The 23,700-nt window shown below is 38.7% G+C and overlaps 1 protein-coding gene across 1 annotated transcript in view; it reads right to left on the minus strand.

The window, feature by feature from the left end:
• Positions 1-23,700, minus strand: part of sec61b (SEC61 translocon subunit beta) — a 25,323-nt gene continuing 1,623 nt past the window's right edge. The window contains exons 2-4 of the mRNA XM_048556928.2: positions 21,532-21,635; positions 10,493-10,594; positions 1-378 (exon numbers count right to left, since the gene is read on the minus strand). Of these exons, the coding sequence (XP_048412885.1) occupies positions 291-378; positions 10,493-10,594; positions 21,532-21,635 (294 nt within the window). The 3' untranslated portion in view covers positions 1-290. The remainder of the gene's footprint in view (positions 379-10,492; positions 10,595-21,531; positions 21,636-23,700) is intronic.

Here is a 23,700-nt window from a genome sequence, read left to right on the forward strand (position 1 = left end):
TAAGTAATAACTTTTTTTTTATTGCTGAACATTAGTGTGTTGTTTTACAATAAAAAAAAGGTAAAACAAAAATAGGAAAGAAACTTCCAAAGATTTCAGAAATCCAACACATGGTCTCTTCATGAAAACTGGGAAAAAGGATCGAGCTGTTATTTCCTGCTATTGAGAGATTCTTCACATCAATTTTCATCAGCGGAAGGCGAGGTTTAATACGTCAAAATTCAGTTCCTATAAAAATAGGCATTTGGTCCAGAACGAACAAAAGCATTAAGTTGAAGCTGAAGTCTTGTCTATGATCGGGTGTACTTTCCCCAGATGTGCAGCATAAATACTGAAGCGATGAACAGTAGGCTCATAACAAGCACTGGTACAGGCCCACTGGAGGAGAGAGGGAAAGAAAATCAATAGAAGCACATTTAGCAGTACGTTCACCACTGCTTGCTTTTATAGTTTCAATGTCAATGCAAAGGCAGCAATATAAGGGACAAAAGGGACACCTAGTGGTATAGTAAGAGGACCCACACAATACCAGTTTTACTAGCACTGTTGGAGAAAAGCATAATAAATATCAAAGCAGAGTTATTGCTATATCCTTGTCTTAGGAAGGATTTTGTTGTCAGAGTTATACAGCACGTACCATTTTGTTCACCCAGCACAGAAAAGCTACATAATACAACTATACCTGAAAAGATTTTAAATCCAAGTGAAGAATATGAGAAAATAAATCTTGCTTTCACAGATACAATCTTAGAGAGGAAAATTAAATTTCCTCACTGGGCAAGGGAGTAGTGAAAACAACGTACCAATCGGCACTGCACAATAGCATCAGCAGATATCAGGGCGCATACCAGTTCTTAATTGTGAGGCTCCAACACTGCTTTAAACTACCCACACCAAAAGATAGCTTAGATTACAATGTAATAACACAATAATCTATACTTTAGACACAAAACAAAGTCTTGTCGTAAGCAGAATTGTTCACAGCTAATTCATCAGTTTGTGGAGAATCCATAAGTTTAAACAAATTAAGCCAATTGTGAAAATTTAGAACCATTAATGGTTCAGTTGCCCAGAACCAGCACAATTTTTAATAACGTGAAGTTATTCAGGTAGCAAAAATTATTTTTCTTTTAGAAAACTTAACCCAAACTCCAATAAACTTAAGGGCACTTATAGTAATTTTTTAAAATAACATTACCTTTGGTTTTAGAACCTACTGCATTTTAGCTGCTATCATACACTGCATAATCATGTTTCCGTTTATTATAATCCACTTACACTGACCTTACATTGAAGTTAGGGGCTAAAATCAGACAGAAGACTTTATTCTAAGTCAATTTTAAAACATTTAAACTTCAGAAATTCCATTTCTTGCCCCAAAATATTAATACTTGAATTTAGAATTTATAGAGTCTTACACCACAGCAGGAGACCATTCAGCTCATTATACCTGTGAACAACCTATTGAAATACTCCCACTCCCTGCTCTTCCCCATAGTTGTTATTTTCTCTTTTCCTGGTATTTATTCAATTCCCAATTAGATGGCTATTAATGTCAGACACAGATCACACTACCACCACATTATTACTTGTATTGATCTAAGCAAGAATAATTTGCAACAGACATTTGCACATCCTTTCCTGTGACTATTAGCTCAGAATTATGAAGACATTAAAGAAATTAGAATATATACATTTTTTAAAAACTCAGCTCAATGAAGACAAATAGACCATGCATTTAAAGTCCAAACAATTAGCCAAAGAAAAATAGCTTAAAAAAGGGATTTATTGGTTTGTGTTTTCTTCTCAAATAATTTACTTATATTGAACTTTTCTGGTAGAATTGGAGTCTAAAAATATTTGGATTTTAAAACATAGGCAGTCATAGGAATGATTTCTGAAAAATCCTTCAAATCCTGAACTCATCTGTTTCACTGCAGTTATTGGATGAAGAATGGACTCTGACATAAAGCTCCAGTTTCATTTCCCAGGTGTAAAATGAACACAAAGTATTGAAAGCCTCAGATCAATGTGTGCATATACACTGAAACACAGTCAAAGCTGATAAACGCATCTACCCGTGACATACACAGTGAAGGTACTTTTTGACCTTCAAAAGAAACATGGGTGAAAATACCTGAGAAACTTAATTTTTTTACCCTCATTGCTAACTCATGCCATCTAAACAAATTATTTAAAAGACAAAGCAAGGAAAGAAACAAGGATTAACACAATGGTTGTTACCATCTAAAAGAGGAATATTAATAAAGGTGATAATTAAGTCTTTAAAACCAGACACACTCGGAATAAAGCTCCAACTTTCAATCTTTTTAGCTAAAGTGACCAAATTTTTCAAAAAGTGACAGAACACTACATTTATTTTTCACCTAACATTCAAGTGTTTGTCCCTTTTTGTGATTTACAAAGATTTATTATTGGAGCTCTTGTATTGAAATAAAGGTTTGAAGAAGGCCTTCAGATTTCCTACACTCTCAAGAGAGGCATGTCGCCACATCCTAATGCCATCTGATGATTCTGAAGGATGTACACAATTGCAGGGTACAACACTTTAGTTTGCACAATATCCCTTCGATAAAGGATACAAGCCAACACATTCCTCAATGAGGCCCAATGAAGTTTGTGTTTAGCACAAATGGGTAACATAGTCCTAAATTATACTCATTTAACCTAATTCCACCTGCTTCTACACCTGCCACCAAATTGCACAACCACGCTTTCGTTATCTCTAGACCTGACTAAGTCAATGCACTCCTGGTTGGCCTCCCACATTTCATCCTCCATAAAACGTGTGGTCATTTAAAACTCTGCTGTCCCTGTCCTCACTTGCTGCACTAAGTTAGTGACATTCGGATAATCAACATGTTGATTATAAAATTCTCATGCTTATTTTCAAATCCTACAAAGGTCTTACTGCTCTCTGATCTCATCCAACCTCAAAACCTTGCACATATTTGTGTTCATCCATTTCTGACCTTTCAGCATCTGAAATTATCTGTTCTGCACTGAGCACTCAGTACTTCTTCCTCTCATTTTTTGGCAGAACACGCCAATATTGTCCTATGCAGTTAGATTTTTTTTCTGATACTGTTCCTGTGAAACACCTTGGGAAACTGTATTTTGTTAAAGACACCATACACAATTTGTTGGTGCGAATTTAATGACATTAAATGAAATTTAATGAATTTTGATCTATTAAATCTGTATGCCTTCTTCTGCCCCTTGTCACCTATGGATTCAAAATATAGTAAATAAATTCCAATCACAAAAAGAAAGCCACTCACTGTCCAGTTACAACATAACCACAGTTAGAAATTTAGAATTTGAATAAGTTAATACCCAAACTTTAGTGACATGAAACTCTCTCCCTTCTCCCCCAGGCTAGGCAGCATGACATGGTTAAAGGTTAGTAAAATGTCAAGTTTTACTTGAATTAAACTTTTTTTTCCTTACTAAACTGTAAAATTGGAAAAGCCACATTTAGCAAAGTATTTCTTCCCAGCAATTTAACTCCTTTGTACCAATGTATGAAACTGAGTCAAGAGTTAAATGGAAGCCAGTAAACAAAAATATTTAACAATATTCCCACCAGTCATTACTGCCAAAGAAATTTATTGTTAAGTACAGTCATGTCTTATGGTACAAAGCAGTAGTGGTGGCCCAAGTTTGATTATGTAGAAGCTAAGGTGACTTTTGTCCAGCTTAAAGAATTGATGGGTCACATGCTATTTAGTTTTCTTAATTGTTTTGAATTCTCACCTCTGTAGCCTAACTCCCTAAAGAAATGGCGTGGGATGCGATTTAATCAGATTATCATAGCTCAGATTATCATAGCACATCTTATCTCTCAGAACCTAAGGCAGGCATCACGTAGGAGATAATTTGCTTTAAAGCAAAGATAAAAAAGACCAAATTTGAAAGGTCATTAAATGTGGGAGTTACGAGACAGTTGTCATTTTTTTCTCATCAAAATGACTGCATTCTAAATTTCAGCTTGCAAAGCACCCTACTTTTCTTCCTTTGAAACACAAGTGCCTGCATTGAGCAGGTTACTGCCCTAATCATAACCTGCTGCATAGTTACAAAGTTCAAAATGCAAAATAATAACTCAATTTATTTGTAATTATGCTGCAATTTAGTTGTCAAGCTAAAAGGTAGGATGCTTATGCAATTCTACTTTGCATACATTTAATCCTGCAATGCTGATCATTTAATTATAAATTAATTCAACCTGTATAATATATCCATTTAGTATCCAGTATGGTAAACTTGCAACAATGCACTAGTTAATCAATGGGCCAAGAGGCTGTTAAAAGGAGGAACTTGACTGATTGGACTTTTCTCCAGTTAACTGTTAAATATGCCAACGTGTCAAACCATCTGAAAGAATTAGACTCTCAACAAAAATCAACAGGAGTTCAGGATTCAATTAATTGATTGGCACTACCTTATACAAAGTAAGGGAGGAATTTGTCATCTAGTTTGAAATCATTTCTGCACAAAAGCACTTGAGGCAATAACTAAAGTGTGCCATTTAACCTGCGCTATGCACAGTAATGCCTTATTCTAAAATAGCAAAGATTTGAAACTACAGTTCACAATTTCATTTAATGATGCTGTGATTTGGAAGATAAGAAAGAAAAACCTATTTTTAAATTGTAAAAAAAGTATTAAAAATTACTCCATAATAGCAATAGAATGCATGAATTTATGAAAACTTAAATCACAAGTTACTTGCACTCCAAGTATCAAAGAAATTGAGAGAAAAGGGAAAGACTAGAAGTTTCAGTAAAGTGACAGCTGTATCAACATTTACGAAAAGAAAAATGCTAACCTGTCTTTGCACTTTACAGATGGCAACCTGCTGTGTACTTTCAGCATTTCCCGTTTTTATTTATGCTGGCAACCATTAGCTAAGAGCAGTTAAAGGTCAAAAGGTAGGACAAGAATAGTTTAAATTTTTTTTTTCAGCAAAGCCTGCGATTTGCAAGAAAAATGTTAAAGGTTTTACTCTAGGAATAGCCTCCTTTACAAAATAAAAAACTAGAATGAATTACAGAACGTGTTTTTCCTCTCTCTGTTGCTTAAACAGTCAATCCTGAGGACATCAGGACGTAGCTTGAAACAGTACTTTTTTTAAAAAACTCTAATATGGAACTGAAGTCACTTATTTTAATAAGTCCAGAATTCCACCTAGGGAAGTAATGCTAAACCACTTCATAGCACATTTAAATCACAAACAAAACTGTACATTGGATTAAGGTTAATTTTAAATATTGGAAGAGTGGTCCCAAAGTCCTATATAATTGTAGCAATTATATTGCTTAATAACATTAACCCTTAATACCATTAGTCTAACTAGCCTGTTCTGTGCTCATTCTCCCTACTTTCTTGAATGGTGGGGTTACATTCACTAACTTCACTGGTCATTGCTTGACAAGTGTGTGCAGGAATGCAACTTATAAATAGAACAGGTTTCCCGTGAAGCTTTGTTCTTCCCACATAACAAAAGAAATTGGAGCAGGTGAAGACCACATGACCTCTCGAGCCTCCTTTGCCATTAGGCTGATCTTGGGTTTCAACCTCATTTTGAACAAATGAAAAAATGCAGCACAGGAACCGGCCCTTCAGCCCTCCAAGCCTGTGCCAACTATCGTGCCCTGATTAATCTAAAAACAAACCTGCCATTTCTCGATCCGTATCCCTCTATTCCCTCCCTATTGATGTACCCATCCAGCTGCCTCTTAAATGTCTTCAATATACCCACCTCCTCCGGTAGTGCATTCCAGGCTACTACCACTTTGCATGAAAAACTTCCCTTGCACATCTTCCTTAAAAACTTTCCCTCTTTGACTGTGAACTTTTGCCCCATTGTAATTGAAACTTCAACCCTGGGGAAAAAGTCTCTGAATATTTACCCTATCTATGCCTGTATCAGGTCTCCTCTCAGATGCCGTCTTTCCAGTGAAAGCAATCCTAGTCTTTTTAAACTTTCCTCGTAGTCAATGCCCTGGAGACCAGGCAACATCCCGGTGAACCTTCTCTGGACTCTCTCCAAAGCTTCCACATCTTTCTGGTAGTGTGGTGACCAAAACTGCACACAATACTCCAAATGTGGCTTAATAAGGGTTTTATATAGCTGCAACATGTTTTCTAACACTTGTACTCCATGCTCCGGGAAATGAGGGCAAGCATGCCATATGCGTTCTTATTCACCTTGGCTACCTGTGTTGCCATTTTCAGGGAACTGTGGACCTGCATGCCTAGATCTGTCTGAATATTAGTGCTCCTAAGGGTTTTGCATTTACGATATAATTCACACCTAAATTTGATCCTCCAAAACGCATCACCTTGCATTTGTCTAGATTAAACTTGATCTTGCCATTTCTGTGCCCAAATCGCCAATGTATATCCTGTTGTATACTTTCACAATCATTGTCACTATCAGCAACTCCACACATCTCCATGTCATCAGCAAACTTGCTTATCAGACCACCCACACTTTCCTCCAGATCATTTATATACACCACAAGCAACAAAGAAGCTGAGACTGACACCTATGGAACACCACTAGTTACTCGTCTCCATTCTGAAAAACATCCTTCCACCACTACCCTCTATCTTCCATGACCAAGCCAATTTTCTGTCCATCCAGCCAGGCCATCCCGAATCCCTTGCGATTTTCATTTTTGTACCACCCTGCCATGTAGGAGTTTATCAAATGCTTTACTAAAGTCCATATAATCTACATCCACAGGCATTCCCTCATCCATTATCCTCGTTACTTGTTCAAAAAATTCAATTAGGTTGGTGAATCATGACTTTCCCTGGACGAAACCACACTGCCTGTCACTAACTAGTCCATTTTGCGTCAAATGCATATATATCTTGTCCCTCAGTATGTTCTCCAAGAGCTTGCCTACCATAGATGTCAAGCTCACCAGCCTGTAGCTTCCTGGATTATCCCTGCATCCTTTCTTAAATAAGGAAACAACATTTGCTTGTCTCCAGTCCTCTGGAACTTCACCTGCGGTCAACAAGGATGTGAGGATATCTGCCAAAGCCCCAGCTATTTCCTCCCTTGCCTCTCTGAGTAACCTGAGCAGATCCCATCTGGTCCAGGGGATTTGTCTATCTTAATGCAATTTAAGATTCCCAAAACCTCCTCTTTCAATATGCTGACATTCTCTAGAGTATTCAGACACTCATCCCTGACCTCAACATTATTCATGTGTTTCCACTTAGTGAAAACCAATACAAATTATTCATTCAGAATCTCCCACTTCCTGAGGCTCTACGCATAATTTCCCTCCTTCATCCTTGAGTGGGCTACTCTTTCGCTTGTTACCCTCCTTCTCCTAATATATGCATAGTTTCCTTCCTGTTTCCGTATCCTTTGATTTCCCGGGAGACTAAAAAAACAACCTATATATTCCAGCCTTAAATATGTTTGATAACGCAACAACAACTTTCTTCCTATCTTGGTCTTAAATGATGGCTGCCTTATATCGATGTTGTTTTGTTCCCATGTTCTAGATTCCCCATCTAGGTGAAAGAACCTCTCCATCTGCATCTTACCAGGCCCCTTCAAACTTCATATACATTTGGTCCTATGTACTCAGTCTCTCACCAGAGGAAAGCCCTGTCAGCCCAGGAACAAATCTAGCGAACCTTCAAGGCCTGTGACATCTTAAACATGAAGGCTAAAAGTTGTGTACTGAACTCCTGGTATGATCTCAAAGTCCTATATAATTGAAGCAAGACTTCATTCATAATAGGAAAGTTTAAATACTCTTTTGGTTCTCCGTGTTCATGCCCCCTCCTTTCTTAAATCATTCCATTACATTTCCTAAATTTAATGGCCACTGCCCCTGGCAATTCTATAGCAAGAATGCAATTTACCATTTATCAGCTCATATTTAAAACATTTTAATTGCTGGAGGTGCTGCAGAGATAAATCCTGGATAATGAAAGAACAGAATTCCAAAGGAAGTTTGGAAAGATGCAGGTTTTTCAACTCAAATTAAACGACTGGGACACAATCTCAAAGTACAAAGTACAGAATATAGTGAAATAGTGGAAGAGGTAAATTGAGTACTTTAATGTAATTCAATAGTAGGACAAGGAACAAAAACAAAGTTGCTGGAAAAGCTCAGCAGATCTGGCAGCATCTGTGAAGGAAAATATAGAGTTAATGTTTCCGATCTGGTGACCCTCAGAACTGAGGATAGGACTTGGGGTCACACATGCAAAACAAGTCTGGAACATATACCAGAAAAAGGTCATTCCATATTTAATTACTTTTTAAAAAACAATATGAAGAATGGACTTCCAAGTTTGATACTGGAGGTAGAAATTAAATGAGAGAAGATTGTCTGATATGGGAAGCTGACTGCTCTCCTTAAATAATTATCGTGTGATAACTAGTCTTAGCAGTTTGAGCGAAAAGGTGTTACAGCTGCAGATGCAACCCTCTGCAAGGTTTCTTGCACAGCAGCTCATGCTATAACATGTACAGGAACAATCTGTTCCAGACAACAAAGTGGGTAGATCAAAAGACAAATATTCAGAGTTACTTTCGTGATTTTACAATATTTCTGTGTTCCTCCAATTACAAACTCCTAGCATCATTAGGTTTTCTGGGCTTTAGGGCAAAGGGATGGTGATGGTAATGCCATCAGATCAATAATACAGAATCCCAGGCTGATGTTCTGGGTGCATAGGTACAAATCCCAGTACAGCAGCTGACAACATTTGAATTCAGTAAAATCTAAATAAACAAAACCTAATCGAATGGCCATTGTTAGTTGTTGCAAAAACACTCCTGATTGGTTCGCAAATGTGCTTTAGGGAGGATAAAGTGGTAGATTACCTGGTCTGTCCTATGTGTGACACCAAATCCAGAACAGCATGATTGTCTGTTAATTCCCTCTGGCTTTCTAAGCCATTTCAATCAAGGGGAACAAAAGATCGGTGACCCCTGCATTCCATACACAAACATACAAAATTTAGTACTAACTAATTTGTTCATACGTACATGTGACATACTGGTGTTGAACACAAATACAGATCTTGCTTGGATCTGATCTTTGCTGCATTTTAATTATTTTGTTGCTGCACAGAGTCCTATTAGGCTTACTTTAGAGCAGTTATGAGCATTTTCTTAATTGTCAATCATTTCATAATCACAAAGACCACATTGCATTATCATCTTAACACATCCAAGAGAACACAAAAAAAAATTCAACTCTACCCCATCACCCCAAGGAACGTAGTGATTCAAGAAGGTAGCTCACCAACTTCTCAAGGGCAATGAATGATAGCAATAAAATGCTGGCTTGGCCAACGACACTCACATATGACAACGAACACAGAAGAACGTCAAGGGGCATCGGTTAATTTTCTCTAGTTGGAAATGGTCATCCAGGCCACCCAAGTGCCAAACAGTGTAACTTGCCACACCAAGCCTGAATGTTGTCTAAGTTTTGCTGCAAATGGACATTGGCCCCTCATTGGATTAGTAGTTTAACTGGCAAGTACTATCACAACTGGAATTGGCAGGATTGCAGAGCTTACATCTGATTCACTGGTCATTGTATTGCTCAGCTCTGTTTATCATTTATTACTTATGCTGTTTGGCATTCAATTTATCATGCTGATGCCTTATTTTTAGATATGCCTTGATTTGTCCTCCTGCACTCTTCAGGGAACCAGGATTGATCCCCTGGCTTGATAGGATTGGTAGTGGGAGATATATGCCGGGCCCGCAACTTTATAGATTGTAATTAAAATACAATTCTACTTCTCTGAATGCCCAGCTGTGAGTTGCTAGACCAGTTCAAAGTCTATTCAATTTAGCAAGATGGTGGCACCACACAACAAGATGGTGGGTACCCTCAATGTGAAGACTGAACTTTACCACCACATTGGCTGTGCTGTGGCCATAGATGCGTCTATCACAGACAAGGATCGGGAAGGACAAGGTCAAAAGGGATTTCCCTCTTTCACCGACTGCAGACCAATTCTATTACCTTTAGGATTCAATTAGCTCAGTCTGTAGTGGTTCCACCGAGCCACTATTGCTGACAGTCACTGAAGACCCCATCCAGAGTATATTCTGTGTCCTTGCCATGCTTAGTGCAAGACCAGACACAAAATTGAAAAAATATGTAAAACACATCATTAGCATAAAACCAACAGTGTGACAAATTTAACGAGATTCACTCATTATCCTGGATAACTTTAGTATCAAAGTGCATCAACATAACTCCATTATACAGGTTCAAAAATCTATTCCTAGGCAGTATATTCAAATGATATCATTGTTTATTAAAGAGTGATTTGCCAAACAAAACTACAAGGATACTGAAACATAAAGAGGATGTTACAAACAATAAGACATGAATAACACACACGTTGATTCTACAGCAACACAATTGCAGATTGCAACTCAGTTTCCTCAAAAAACACTTACACTTTAAGCCCAGGAGAATCTTCTGTGTAGAATCGCCACATACCCCCAGTACCTGCCGACGTGGTTCGACCAGCACGGCTCACTGCACTACTTGTAGCTTTTCTGAGATAGAGAGTTAAGGATGAATAAACATTAATATACAAGAGCCACAACCAGGAATGGCATGTTGTTAGCAGTAATCTACTTTAACTCGATTAATTTTGGTTCAATTAAAAATCTGTCAGACACAAAACAATATAGTTCATGACTGAGTTTTTTTTTTCCCCATCCTCAATTCTTGTCTGCTTGCTTTCTCCCTAACTGAATAAGGTCTAGAAGAAAATATCAGACACTACGAATAGCACTTTACTAAAATGTAGATCTTTATTCTAAATTTTAAAAAAAGCTGGAAAGAAATAATATTTTAACCAAGAGATTTGGTAGCAAAGTTCAAGCCTCTTGGTTGAAACTTAAGAATTTGCAAGGAAAAAAAAAACAGATGGCAATGCTGAGCAACAGTATTCTCACATTCAGGGTGTGGGAAGGAAGGGAGAGAAGCGACAGATCGGGGTAGCTTTCACCCCTTTCCATCATACAGGGCACAACAGGGGAAGCGTAGTTCTATCAGGTCACTATTTGATTATGGCTGATGTTAGCCAGAAATGGGAATTAAATTATAACAAGGAGCTGTGTGTGGTGCTATTCAGTTACGCTCATTAAAACAGAACTTATATTGAAAGGTATCAAATGTCCGATTACATTTTAAGTTTGCTATTTCACAACAGTATTTAAACTATGTGAAGACAGAGGCAGACATTTCTTGAAATCTTAAATAATATGATGTAGTACATCAAAATATTAATTAGTTTATGACAAGGAAATAGACAATTGAATATTAAACACAAGTACAAAACAATATTTTAACCACTGCTATTACAGTGGTTTATATCAATAATTTTAATGCCAATAACAATGTTGAAAACACTCCCCAGTTGTCTTATTTAAAAATTAGTTTTTAAATAAGATAATCCATACTTCAACTTCTTTGTTTTAGGTTTGGACTGTCAAATAGGTAGATGCACCAAACAACATATTTTCATAAATCTGTGATGTAGCAGCCATTATACATTTTGATTGTATGAAGCTTGCAGAAGGATCACACTTATAGATTTAGTTTTCTGGAACTGACTATTCTAGAAGTAATGTAGATCACAGACAGCCAGTTTTGGCTAGCTTCCAGACATTAATTCAGGCAGGGGGAAGCATCAAAAAAAGGGGTAGGCCAGTACAAAAAAAAGGTCGTTCAGCTGATCGAGTCTGTTCTGTCATTTAACGAGATCATGGCTGATCTGATAATTCTCAACTCTGCATTCCTGCTTTTCTCCCCAAGCATTACTTTTCTGAATCTTTCTAAAAATTTGTATTTCAGCCCTTGAAAATTCTTAACAAACCACCCTGTGATAAACAATTCCAAATTCACTAGCCTCGGAGAATAAATTCCTCCTCATCTTGACCTTAAATGAAAAATGTCTTTTGTTCAGGTTATGCCCTCTAGTCTAAGACTCTCCAACCTGTCAAGCTCCTCAGAAATCTTATACATTTAAATAAGGTCACCTCTGATTCTGCTAAAGTCTTAACGAGTACAGGCCCAACCTTCTCAACTCTCGTCATAAAGCAATCCTTTCATGGCGGATATCAATTTACTGAACATTCTCTGGTCTGTCTCCACTACCAGTACGCTTTCCTTGCTTCAAGGAACCAAAATTGTATCCACAGTATTCCAAGTATGGTCTGACTAGTGCTTTATATAGCTTCAGGAAAACTTTTGTATTTTTATATCTTATTTCCTTCGAAATAACAGCCAACATTCCATTTGCCTTCCTATTACCTGCTGAACTTGTATGCAAGCTTTTTGTGATTCATGCAAGAGGACCTTCAAATGCTGCAACTTTCTCTATTTAAATAATTCAGCTCCTATTTTCTTCGCATTAAAATGAAAAGTCTCATTTTCCCCACATTACATCCCATTCTGTAAAGTTTTAGCTCATTCACTTAACCCAACAATATTCTGTAGACTCTTTTTCTCATGCCTATCCTCACACCTAATTTTGGTAGTCATTCTAGCTGTAATTATTTTGCCTTTTCATAGGGAAACTCAAATCTAAATAATTGTGGACTTGCCCCAAACCATCAAGTGAAGCGTATGGCTAGGAATGGTAACCCCCATAAATGGCATACGTTCATGTTAAACCGAAACGAAACTAAACACCAGATTATGCTACTTCTCTAGGGAGAGCTATATTATTTCTTCCTAACATCTAGATATCAAAGACCAACTGTCCCCCACGGTATGGCCAATATCACCAATGGCAAACAAAGTAGCATCTCTAATTTTTCTAAGAATCAACCTTCTTGGACTTGCCCTCCATTCTCTAACAATCACTTCCAACAGGATTTGTTCCTGTTTAGTTATTTACATCTGAAACAACTGGCAGCACATTGACTTAAAAACAGAGACAGATCAAAACATATTTAAACTCTGACTAATGCACCATGCATTTGTCCAGCATGTGAAATTATATGAATAGCAAGCCAAAATAATGCCGCATCAGTTGTTGCAGCCAGATGTGTTTTAGTCAATACTAGTGGAAACAGTGCAAAAAAGAACTTCACAAACAATGCAACATTCCCTGAAACATGACAGACACTGCAAGAGTTCAGAGAATTTAAACAATTCTGAACACAATTTACTCCGCATTGTCCTGTGTGGTCAAGTGATACAATCCTTATTCAAGATTCATTGTTATCACAGAATTCATGTTCTCAGCTGGATTGTATTACTGTCATCTAGGAGGTGCATTTGTTTAACTCTCCATCTTGAAAGCTTTGCATTTAGAAGAACATAAGAACTAGGAGCAGGAGTAGGCCATCCGGCCCCTCGAGCTCGCCCAGCCATTGTTCACCCTTTGGGTGAAGAAGTTCCTCCTAACCTCAGTCCTACATCTGCTTCCCTTTATTTTGAGGGTCCTAGTCCGAGTATCTACTTCTAATTTCATCTGCTAGTGGAAACAATCTCCCTGCCTCCATCTTATCTATTCCCTGCATAATCTTATAAGTTTCTATAAGATCTCCCCTCATTCTTGTGAATTCCAATGAGTATAATCCCAACCTACTCGGTCTCTCCTCATAATCCAACCCTCTCAGGTCTGGAATAAACCGAGTGTATCTCCTCTGCACCCCTCCAGTGCTAGTATCTCTCTTCTCAAGTAAGGAGACCAAAGCTGCACACAGTACTCCAGGTGTGGCCTCACCAGGACCTTACACAGCTGCAGCATAGACTCCCTGTTTTTAAACTCCATCCCTCTAGCAATGACAGACAAAATTCCATTTGCCTTTTTAATTACTTGCTGCACCTGCAATCCTACTTTTCTGAGTAATTTAAAAAATGAAGCTCAAACCATGACCAATTTCGAACAATATTCCATGTAGGTGCATGGTACAAATTTATGAGGAATTCTCATACTAAAAACAGTTTGTGACAGTAGCTCAACTTGGGATGGCATTGGCTGGTAAGAGAAACAAGGATCAAAAAGGGGAAACCAGGAAACTAGGTAATTGCCCAAGCTACTCAATCGCCTCCTAGTGGTTAAAACTGGCATAGGTGGTGGTGATGCTGCTGTATCAAGGGTGGATCACGTAGAATCTCAATCAGCAGTAGACTATGGATCAAAGCAGAGATAATGGGAACTGCAGATGCTGGAGAATTCCAAGATAATAAAATGTGAGGTTGGATGAACACAGCAGGCCAAGCAGCATCTCAGGAGCACAAAAGCTGACGTTTCGGGCCTAGACCCTTCATCTGATGAAGGGTCTAGGCCCGAAACGTCAGCTTTTGTGCTCCTGAGATGCTGCTTGGCCTGCTATGGATCAAAGCAGACTGTGCAGGAGTGGAAGGACAAAATAAGGTTTGAGAGTCTATGTCCCCAAAAGGGATATATTTATTTGAAGACAGAGAGAAAGAAGGAGCCAGATCGATACTTTGAGTTAGTATAAACTGCAGCCCAAGTATCACATTATACACCAAAATTCAGAACAGATACAGTGAAGTTAAGAATTTCAATAGCTCTTTTCATAAGGTTATAACAGATACACGAGAAGGCTACTCCACCCGTCAAGCCTGCACTGCCATTCAAAAAGATCCGATGTGATCTGATTGTAGCCTCTACACAACTTCCCTGCCTATTCCCCATAACCCTCAAATTCTTTGTTGATCAAGTCAAATTCAGTCTTTAATAAATTCAATAACCCAACCTCCACTGCCCTCAGTGGAAGAGTAACAGTAACAATAGCAATCAGATCAGCTGCAATCTTACTGAATGGCAGAGCAGACTCAAGGGGCCAAATGCCTAATTCTGTTTCTATTTTGTATGAGCATAACCAACCACCAGAAGAAATTCCTTTACATCACCATACCAAATGGGACAGCCTTTTATCAACTGCGCCCCTAGTACTATATTCCAGTCCCCAACCCTCAAGATTAAATACCCTCCTATCATTCGCTTTGTCATGCCCCTCAAAATGTTATGTTTCAATAAAATCACCTCTCACTTTTCTAAATTCTGATAAGTATAGCTCCGTAAACTTTTCTCATAAGACAACCACTTCTCCATGGAATCAGACTGGTGAAGCTTCTCTGGACACCTTTTAATGCAATTATATCCCTTCTAAATAATATGACCAAAAAATGTACAAAACACTCCAGGCGTAATATCATCAATGCCTGATACAACCATAAGAATTCGCTACTCCCAACCTCCTTGAAACATTCTATTTGCCTTGCTGGTGAAACTCAGCAGGTCTGGAAGCATCTGTAGGGAGAAAGAAGAATTAATTGAGTCCCATGAGTCATTAGTATAAATGCTAATTTTGGTGCCAACTCAACTTACCTTCATCCTTGCAGATTTTTTTCTTTCCTCTTCATGACTTTCTTTCCTATCTTTGTGAGTTCAGCAACTTTGGCTATAGGCTGTCCCTTCATCTAAATCAATATGTGAAACCCCAGAAATAAGCCCTATAACATTCCACTAGATAGTTTTCAAACCTGAACGTGACCCATTTATAATAATGATCTGTTTTGCAAGTTTGTCAATCTATGCCAATATATCATTGCCAACATGAGTTCTTATCTTATCCAGTAACTTTTTAACATGAAACCTTCTCGAATGCCTTTTGGAAATCTAAAACATAATTGACACCAGCTGTTGCACCCTCAAAGAACTCCAAAAAATTTGTCATTCTCAATTGTGCTTTTGGCAATATCATGGAATGAGGTATTTTCCTTATGGTAGGTGTCATAAAAACTGACCTATACATATCCATTTACTATCTTTTTCATTTCATGAATAATAGTGCTAAACTGGCAGTATTCCAGTCTGCTGGGAGCTTGCCAGAATCTAAGGAATTTTGGAAGGTTGTAACAAGTGCATTCACTTTTTTTGCAGACATTGTTTTCAGATATCTAGGACACGGGCCATCCAGTCTACTAACCTCAAAATAGGTGTAGAAATTTGTTCCATATATAAACAGAAATTTCCATTACTACACATGCTAACAATTTATACTGACTGTGCGATCATACAAAAAACGAAATGTGCCAGAAATGGCCTCTTATTACATACCATGGGGCATTTATAGAGCCAAAGTTTGCTGCAAACTGTGAGATAGCAAGAGCTGCTGATGCTGGAATCAGAGATGATGCAGTGTGGAGCTGGAGGAACACAACACGTCAGGCAACATCAGTGGAGCAGGAAAGTTGACATTTCGGGTTTATACCCTTCATCAGTACTGGGGAGGGGGCAGGGAGCTCGGAAATAAATAAGAGAGAGGGAGTTGGGGAAAGGTACGTGGGATGGTGATAGGTGGATGCAGGTAGCGGGTAGTGGGGAATGGTCAGTGGGAAGGGTGGGGTGGATAGGTGAGAAAGAAGATGGACAGATGGTTGTGTCAGATCAAGGAGGCAGGGATGAGAGCACTGAGGAATTCTACATTGAGGCCATTAGGCGACGAGCTCCTGAGGTGGAATATGAGGTGTTGTTCCTCCAGTTGACATGTGGCGTCATCGTGACACTGGAGGCGGCCCAGGATGGACATGTCACCAAGGGAGTGGGAGGGTAAGTTAAAGTAGTTAGCAACCAAAAAGTGCTGTTGATTGTAGGATACAGAGCATAGATGCTCTGCAAATCAGTCACCGAGTCTGTGCTTGATCTCACCAATGTAGAGGAGACCAAATTGGGAGCAACGGCTACAGTAGATCAGGTTGGAGGACATACAGGTGAATCCATATTGGATTTGCAAAGATTCTTTGGGGCCTTGGACAGAGGTGACAGGGAGAAGTGTGGGACAGGTGTGGCATCTATAGCAGTTGCAGGAAAGGGTACTAGGTCAAATGAGGCAGTTGCGGAGTGAGCAGACTCTACGGAAGGCAGATGGAGTGGGAAGAGAAATCTCTTCTTTTGTGGAGGGGTCAGATTGCAGGTGGCGGAAGATGATGTGTTGGATTTGCAGGTTGGTGGGGTGGTATGCGAGGACTGGAGTATCCTGTCCTTATTTTTGATGGGGGTGTGGGGGCTTGAGGGCAGAAGTGCAGAGATGCAGTTGAGGTCATTATGAATCACCAAAGGGGAGAAGTTACTGTCCTTGAAGTAGGAGGACATCAGGGATGTCCAGGAACGGGACGCTCCACCTTGGGAGTGGATGTGACAGAGATAGTGGAATTTGGAGTATGGGATTGCATTCTTGCAGGAGGGGGCATCAAGTTCCTGTTGTAACCGGCTCAGCACCGATATCTATTTCAAACAAACTGACTCACATAGCTACAAGAACTTGACTTCTCACCTACTGTCCTGCAAGAATGCAATCCTATATACTCCCAATTTCTCTACATCTACTGTATCTGTTGCTCTCAATGTGGTCTCCTCTACATTGGTGATACCAAGCACAGACTCAGACACCAATTCGTGAAGTATCTGCACTCTGTACGCTATAATCAACCTTCTGGTTGCTGATCATTTTAACCTTGCCGTCCCAGTTCCTTGATAGCATATCCATCCTGGCCCTCTTCCAGTGTCACAATGATGCCACACGTAAACTGGAAGGATAAATACCTCATATTCTGCCTCAGGAGCTTACAGTCCGGTGGCCTCAACATAGAATTCACTAGTTTCAGAATCCCCAACCCCAAACTGACACAATCTGTCCATCTTCTTTCTCATCTATCTGCCCACCCTATCCATGACCCATCTGCACAAACCCCACTTGCATCCACTTATCACCATCCCATCTACCTTCCCCCTCGACACAGCCCTCCATCTCTTTACTTCTGAGCTCCCTTCCCCCTCCCTAGACCTGTTGAAGGGTGTAAACCCAAAACGTTGACTTTCCCGCTCCTGTGATGCTGCACAACCTGCATTGTTCCTCCAGCTCCACACTGTTTTGCTGAAAGCCAATATTTGTTTCATTCAACCTCTGATCCACCATTTTGTTGAATCAGGTGAAACGTGGACTGACCAGATGGTTTTTAAATATAATTCTAATTGTATTGTTTTGACATTGTAGCCATGATCAGCATTCTTTACAGAAAAGTAAATGTTTTGTTTCAAAGGTTAATAACAGTAGCCTTGAAATGTACAAATCCTAACAATGCAATGATAATAACGATGAAAAATGTAGCAGCTAATCAAATGGTGCAATATTAATTATCCTTTAACACTTCTCAAGCAGCTAGTCAATTAACCAATGTCAAATGCTGAAACTTGCTAATCCAGCCATAGCTAAAGTGGTTAACTGTCAGCATTGCATAGCATGACTCAGTGAGGGTCTACTATCAATAGAAATTCTCATACACTAAAGTAATAACATTCTCTTCATTCACAGACAGTCTCCAAAAATGTAAAGACAACCCCAGAGTGCGGCAATACAAAAAGGATGTAAATGCTGTAAAAATTTACATAAATGAATGGAAAATCAACTGTGAAAAATCTACATGCCATAAAATATTGGCAAAGTTATACTATGTAATATTTAAAATTAAAAACTATGAAAACAATGCAAGTTCTATTATTGATGTAATAGAAAACATACTGCAGGAAGGAAAGTGCCCGAGAAAATCACTATCACCCTCAGTCCCACTGCCCAAATGCCAGAAGAGGGTGGTGGACCCAATGACCTTAACCCAAACCGCTCCACAAAGAAGTCATCATTGGATTTGTTCCTCAGGGTGAGCTCAGAGACATTTGATATATGAAGAACTGAGGGAAATGTACAACTAATGAAGGTGGTGGTAGTGGTGGTGGAGGAAATGCACCAGAGGGGATGGAAATGATTGAGCAAATTCAAGAGCTTTAGGGAGATAATTCTGAATTGTATGATCAATTGGTTGAAGACACCAAGGGCAGAAAGAACTGGATTCAAGCAGGGATGTACGCTGAAAATTAGATCCAAGCTGAAATAATGTCAAAAAGTATTGAAAATATGATGAAAACTTTGAGAATTAACATGTTCAATGGGGCACAAGGAGAGGTGAGAGAGACAATGCTGTGAAATACAGGAGAACAGAATTCTAGATCAATTCAATAATACTTGCTCTAATAATAAAAGACTTGATCTTTTCTCACTAGTCTCTTTAGCTCCCACCAGTACTGAAAAACATGAATCACCAATTAGCATTTTTCACTTCACACACACTACACCACTTTTTGCAGATAACACAATGTGGAGCTGGAGGAACACAGCAGGTCAGGCAGCATCAGAGGAACAGGAAAGCTGACATTTCGGGTCGGGACCCTTCTTCAGAAATTTCTGAAGCATCAGCTTTTCCTGCTCCTCTGATGCTGCCTGGCCTGCTGTGTTCCTCCAGCTCCACACTGAGTCATCTCCGACTCCAGCATTAGCAGTTCTTACTACCACTTTTCACAGTATAGTTTTCAGCAAAATGAATAGTGAATGAAGAGTCATTGATTTTCTTTTAGTTTTGCATGGGATGGGAAACAGAACAGATCTTTATGAATACTTAATGGCTCTAAGATGTGATTTGCGAATTTGTATTTTGTACAAATACTTACCAAACATTGTCTAAGTTGCAATTTCAAACGCAGGCATTCAAATAAACTGTACTACTTTTAATTAAAACAAGCAGTATTTGTTGATATGCCAGCATTATGCCATTTCACAATGCTATCCTTTACAAGTCAATATCTTATTGAGACTGATTTTCCTCAAAGCCAAATGCTTTAATATTTTAAATGTGCTCAATCATCCACTAAAGAACTGACATAGCTCTTTAGATTACTAATTATCAAATAGTGGAGAGATGCCATAGTAGTAATGTTACTAGCATAGTAATCCACAGGCTCAGAGTTATGCAATGGGGGCATGGGTTCAAATCCCACCATCACAGCTAATGGAATTTGAGTTTGATTAATTAAATCTGGGAATAAAGCTAGTCTCAGTTATAGTGTTTATGAAATTATCATTGATTGTTATAAAATGAATGCCCTTTAGGGAAGTAAATCTGCCATCTTTTTCTGGTCTGGCCTACATTTGACAACACCCCATAGTAAAGTGTTTGACTGCTGAGAGTCATCTGGAAAGGCCTAACACGTAAATCAGTTCAAGGTGCAATTAGTTTTGGACAACAAATGCTGGCCTTGCTAGTGACACCCAGACACAAACAATAAAAAAAAGCAACTGAATTACAACCTCAGTCAACAAAGCTCTACATATTTTTCACAATTTACCAAGTCCTCTATAATATGGAACCTAATCTTCTGACCAGTCCACCATACAAAATTGTAATAGGATCAGTGCATACTGTTGAATCCAACAGTTTTTCCTAAAGATCTTAAATGTTATTCAAATTCAATATCTCTATTGAGCAATCATTTTCTAAGAATGTGGAAATCTCACTTTTTTTGTTTCTCCTGAAGGTAATGGCTCTTTATGTAATAGTCTTCCCAGCTACCCAGAAACCTTAATTACTTACCACAAATATACATCTCCCATGAATGACAAGATAATTGTCTGTCAGCAGATTGTGGAAGCATCACAATCATAAGCAATCTTTTCCCCATCAGGCATCCACGCGCCTTATCCTACTATAATCTCATTAACAATAGTAAACCAAACCCCTATTTCAACAACGTAACAAGCCATACAGAGCCAAAGGTCACTGGTTTGAGCATTAGTTCAGCAGTTGAAACAGGACAGATCAAGACTCAACCAATGACCTTGTCACCTGAATAGCTTGTTTCTGTGTTTATTTCCTACGCAATCAAAGGACTCAATGCTTTCACAGATAAAAGCATTTGCCTTGAATAGTTCTCTCATAACATACAGCACATTGCTGACTGCCAAATACATTTTTAATATTAGCATCATATTCCTTTTACTGTCGTAAAAGGAAATGACGAATGTTTATTACAATATCTACATTTGTTTAAAATAAACACAAACTGATGTAGGGTTATATTCAAAACATGAATTTTGTTCCTTTTGCTACCTGGGTTGGTCAGTTCACACAGCTTACAATTAATAATGGAATAGTAATAATGAATGTATCTTGCAAAATCTCAATTTAATTTCCAATTTAGTAATAAAATCAAAAACAGTTATCGTATGGAAGATGACTGAAATTAAACCCCTTTACAATACGCAGTCTACAAATTCCCTCACTGTTCTTAATATGCATTAAATGAGCAAAAAGTTACGTGAGTGAAATACAATTCACCTGAACTGTAAAGATTTCGGATTACTTATGTATGTGTATCTCAAGTATAAATCTTAAAGTTCAAAGGGCTTTTAAGGGGAATCTTTTGACAGATATTGTTGGCTTAGTACATAAAAATTGCTGGCTTTTCCAAGAACGATTTAAGTAATATTACCAACAATAATCAATTCAAGATAATAAGATTAAACGTAGGCGACTACCAATCCATTGTCACATTTCATATTACTGAAAACAAATGTTAGCTCAAAATGTACAATATCACTTCTGTATTACTTACCTCTGCCTCACTGTGGATCCACCACCAGCATTGCGGGGTGCAACAGCTTTGCTGGGTGATCGGCTAGAGGCACCGACATTTGTTGCACTTGCAGCAGGTCCAGGCTAAATGGTGAAAAAATGTGTTGTCATTGAGAGAATAAAGAGCTCTTTTCACACAAAATGTACAGTAATTCAAAACACCAAAACAATTGGCATTAATTGTTTTGGGTCAAATGGATGTCAGGAGTGGCGGCAAAACAGTTTTTTGACCTTACGCTCAATAGCAGTGAAATAAAATGCAGTAGCCATCAGCACTATATAGTATATCGATTACTTAATGCCACTCTGAACACAAACTGATTCAATAGTCAAGTTTTCCAAACCCACTGAATTAGCTGAAAGGGATTAATGAGGAGTTTGTGTCACATAGAAAAAGGTCATCTTATTTGGTGTCTAGATACAAGCATAGGACACAGACACTAATAACAGAAAATGCTGGAAATATTCAGCATTCAGATCTGGTAGTATTTACAGGGTCAGGAAAAATATCAATGTTTGAGACTGATGACCTATCATCAGAATGAGCATTTTCACAGACAAATGAACAGCCAGGTTTCACCTCCAAAAACTCAAATGAAAAGCGCACTCGGCTTCAACTTAACATTTCACACCAAAGAGCAGGTCCAAGCTATAATATTACATTGAAGTGTTAACCTAAATTTGGTGACAAGAGCAGATTTGGAACTGTTAGAAATAAGGTCAAAATGAGAATGAGCTATCAATCTCTCCCATGCATGCTCTCATGAAATCTTCGAACTCTTTAACAAACTTGGATAGCTATCCACACATAAGTTATGAAGTATGGAAAAGGATTCAGACTTTCCTACCTCTCACTAGCCTTTTCTCAAATCAGACATTTTATTTCCATAGTTCTAATGTGAAGATAATAAAAGCAGAGAATTGCCACAGCAATTAAAAACGTAGCACAAACTAAACTGCATTTAGTGAAATGAAAATTCTGAGAATGAAAACCACCTAAACCAATACACCAAGTTATAACAATTACATTGTAAACCCTTTTCATTTTATTCAAGAAAAATGATTCCAGACAAAGATCTTACAGCTTAGAAAAGGGCACTTCAGCCCATTGTATTGCTAGTAATTAAGCATCTGTACTATTTTCCAGCACTTGCCCATATCCTTGCGCACGATGGAAACTGCACTCATATAAATACTTTTTAAATGTCTCTCATAGATCCGGCTTCTACCATCTTTTTAGGCAGTGATTCTAGATATCCACCACCATCTGGGTGAAAACATTTTACTTCAAATGCTCTCTAAACCTCCTACTCCTTATCTTTAGATTAAGCCACCTGGTATTGGCCCTTTCTAAAAAGGGGAAAAGTTCCCCATCTTTTCCCCCTCATAGCTCTGTACACCTCAATTTCGTCCCCTGTCCACAGCCTTCCTTCCTCCAAGGAAAGCAACTCCAACCTACCTAGTCTCTTTTCGTAGTTCAATTGCTACAGCCCAGGCAATATTTTGGTGAATCTTAGATTAGATTCTCTACATCGTGAAACAGGCCCTTTGGCCCAACAAGTCCACACCGTCCCTGCAGCATCCCAACCAGACCCATCCCCATATAACTCATACACCCCTGAACACTACAGGCAATTTAGCATGGTCATTCCCCCCTAGCCTGCACATCTTTGGACTGTGGGAGGAAACCGGAGCACCTGGAGGAAACCCACGCAGAATGTGCAAACTCCACACAGACAGTTGCCCAAGGCTGGAATCGAACTTGGGTCCCTGGCGCTGTGAGGCTGCAATGCTAACCACTGAGCCACCGACCTGCCCCTTTTTTAATTTTAAAGCTCCCAGGTGATTAGATTAGATTCCCTACAGTGTGGAAACAGGCCCTTTGGCCCAACAAGTTCACACCGTAATCTTCTTCGTATCCTTTCTAGTGAAATCACATCCTTTGTATTGCATGCCTAGAATTGCATACAGTACTCTAGCTGTAGCCTAACATTACATTTACCTCCTTGCTTTTGTGTTCAGCCCCTTGACAAATAAATACATGTATCTGATATGTCCTTTTATCCATCTATTTGGCCTGCTGTCTGCAAGGATCTACAGATCCACACATCTAGGTCCCTCTAATTCTCTGCATTCTAAGCTTCCTACC

This window comes from Stegostoma tigrinum, chromosome 2, assembly GCF_030684315.1.
Source record: "Stegostoma tigrinum isolate sSteTig4 chromosome 2, sSteTig4.hap1, whole genome shotgun sequence".
Classification (NCBI taxonomy): Eukaryota; Metazoa; Chordata; class Chondrichthyes; order Orectolobiformes; family Stegostomatidae; genus Stegostoma; species Stegostoma tigrinum.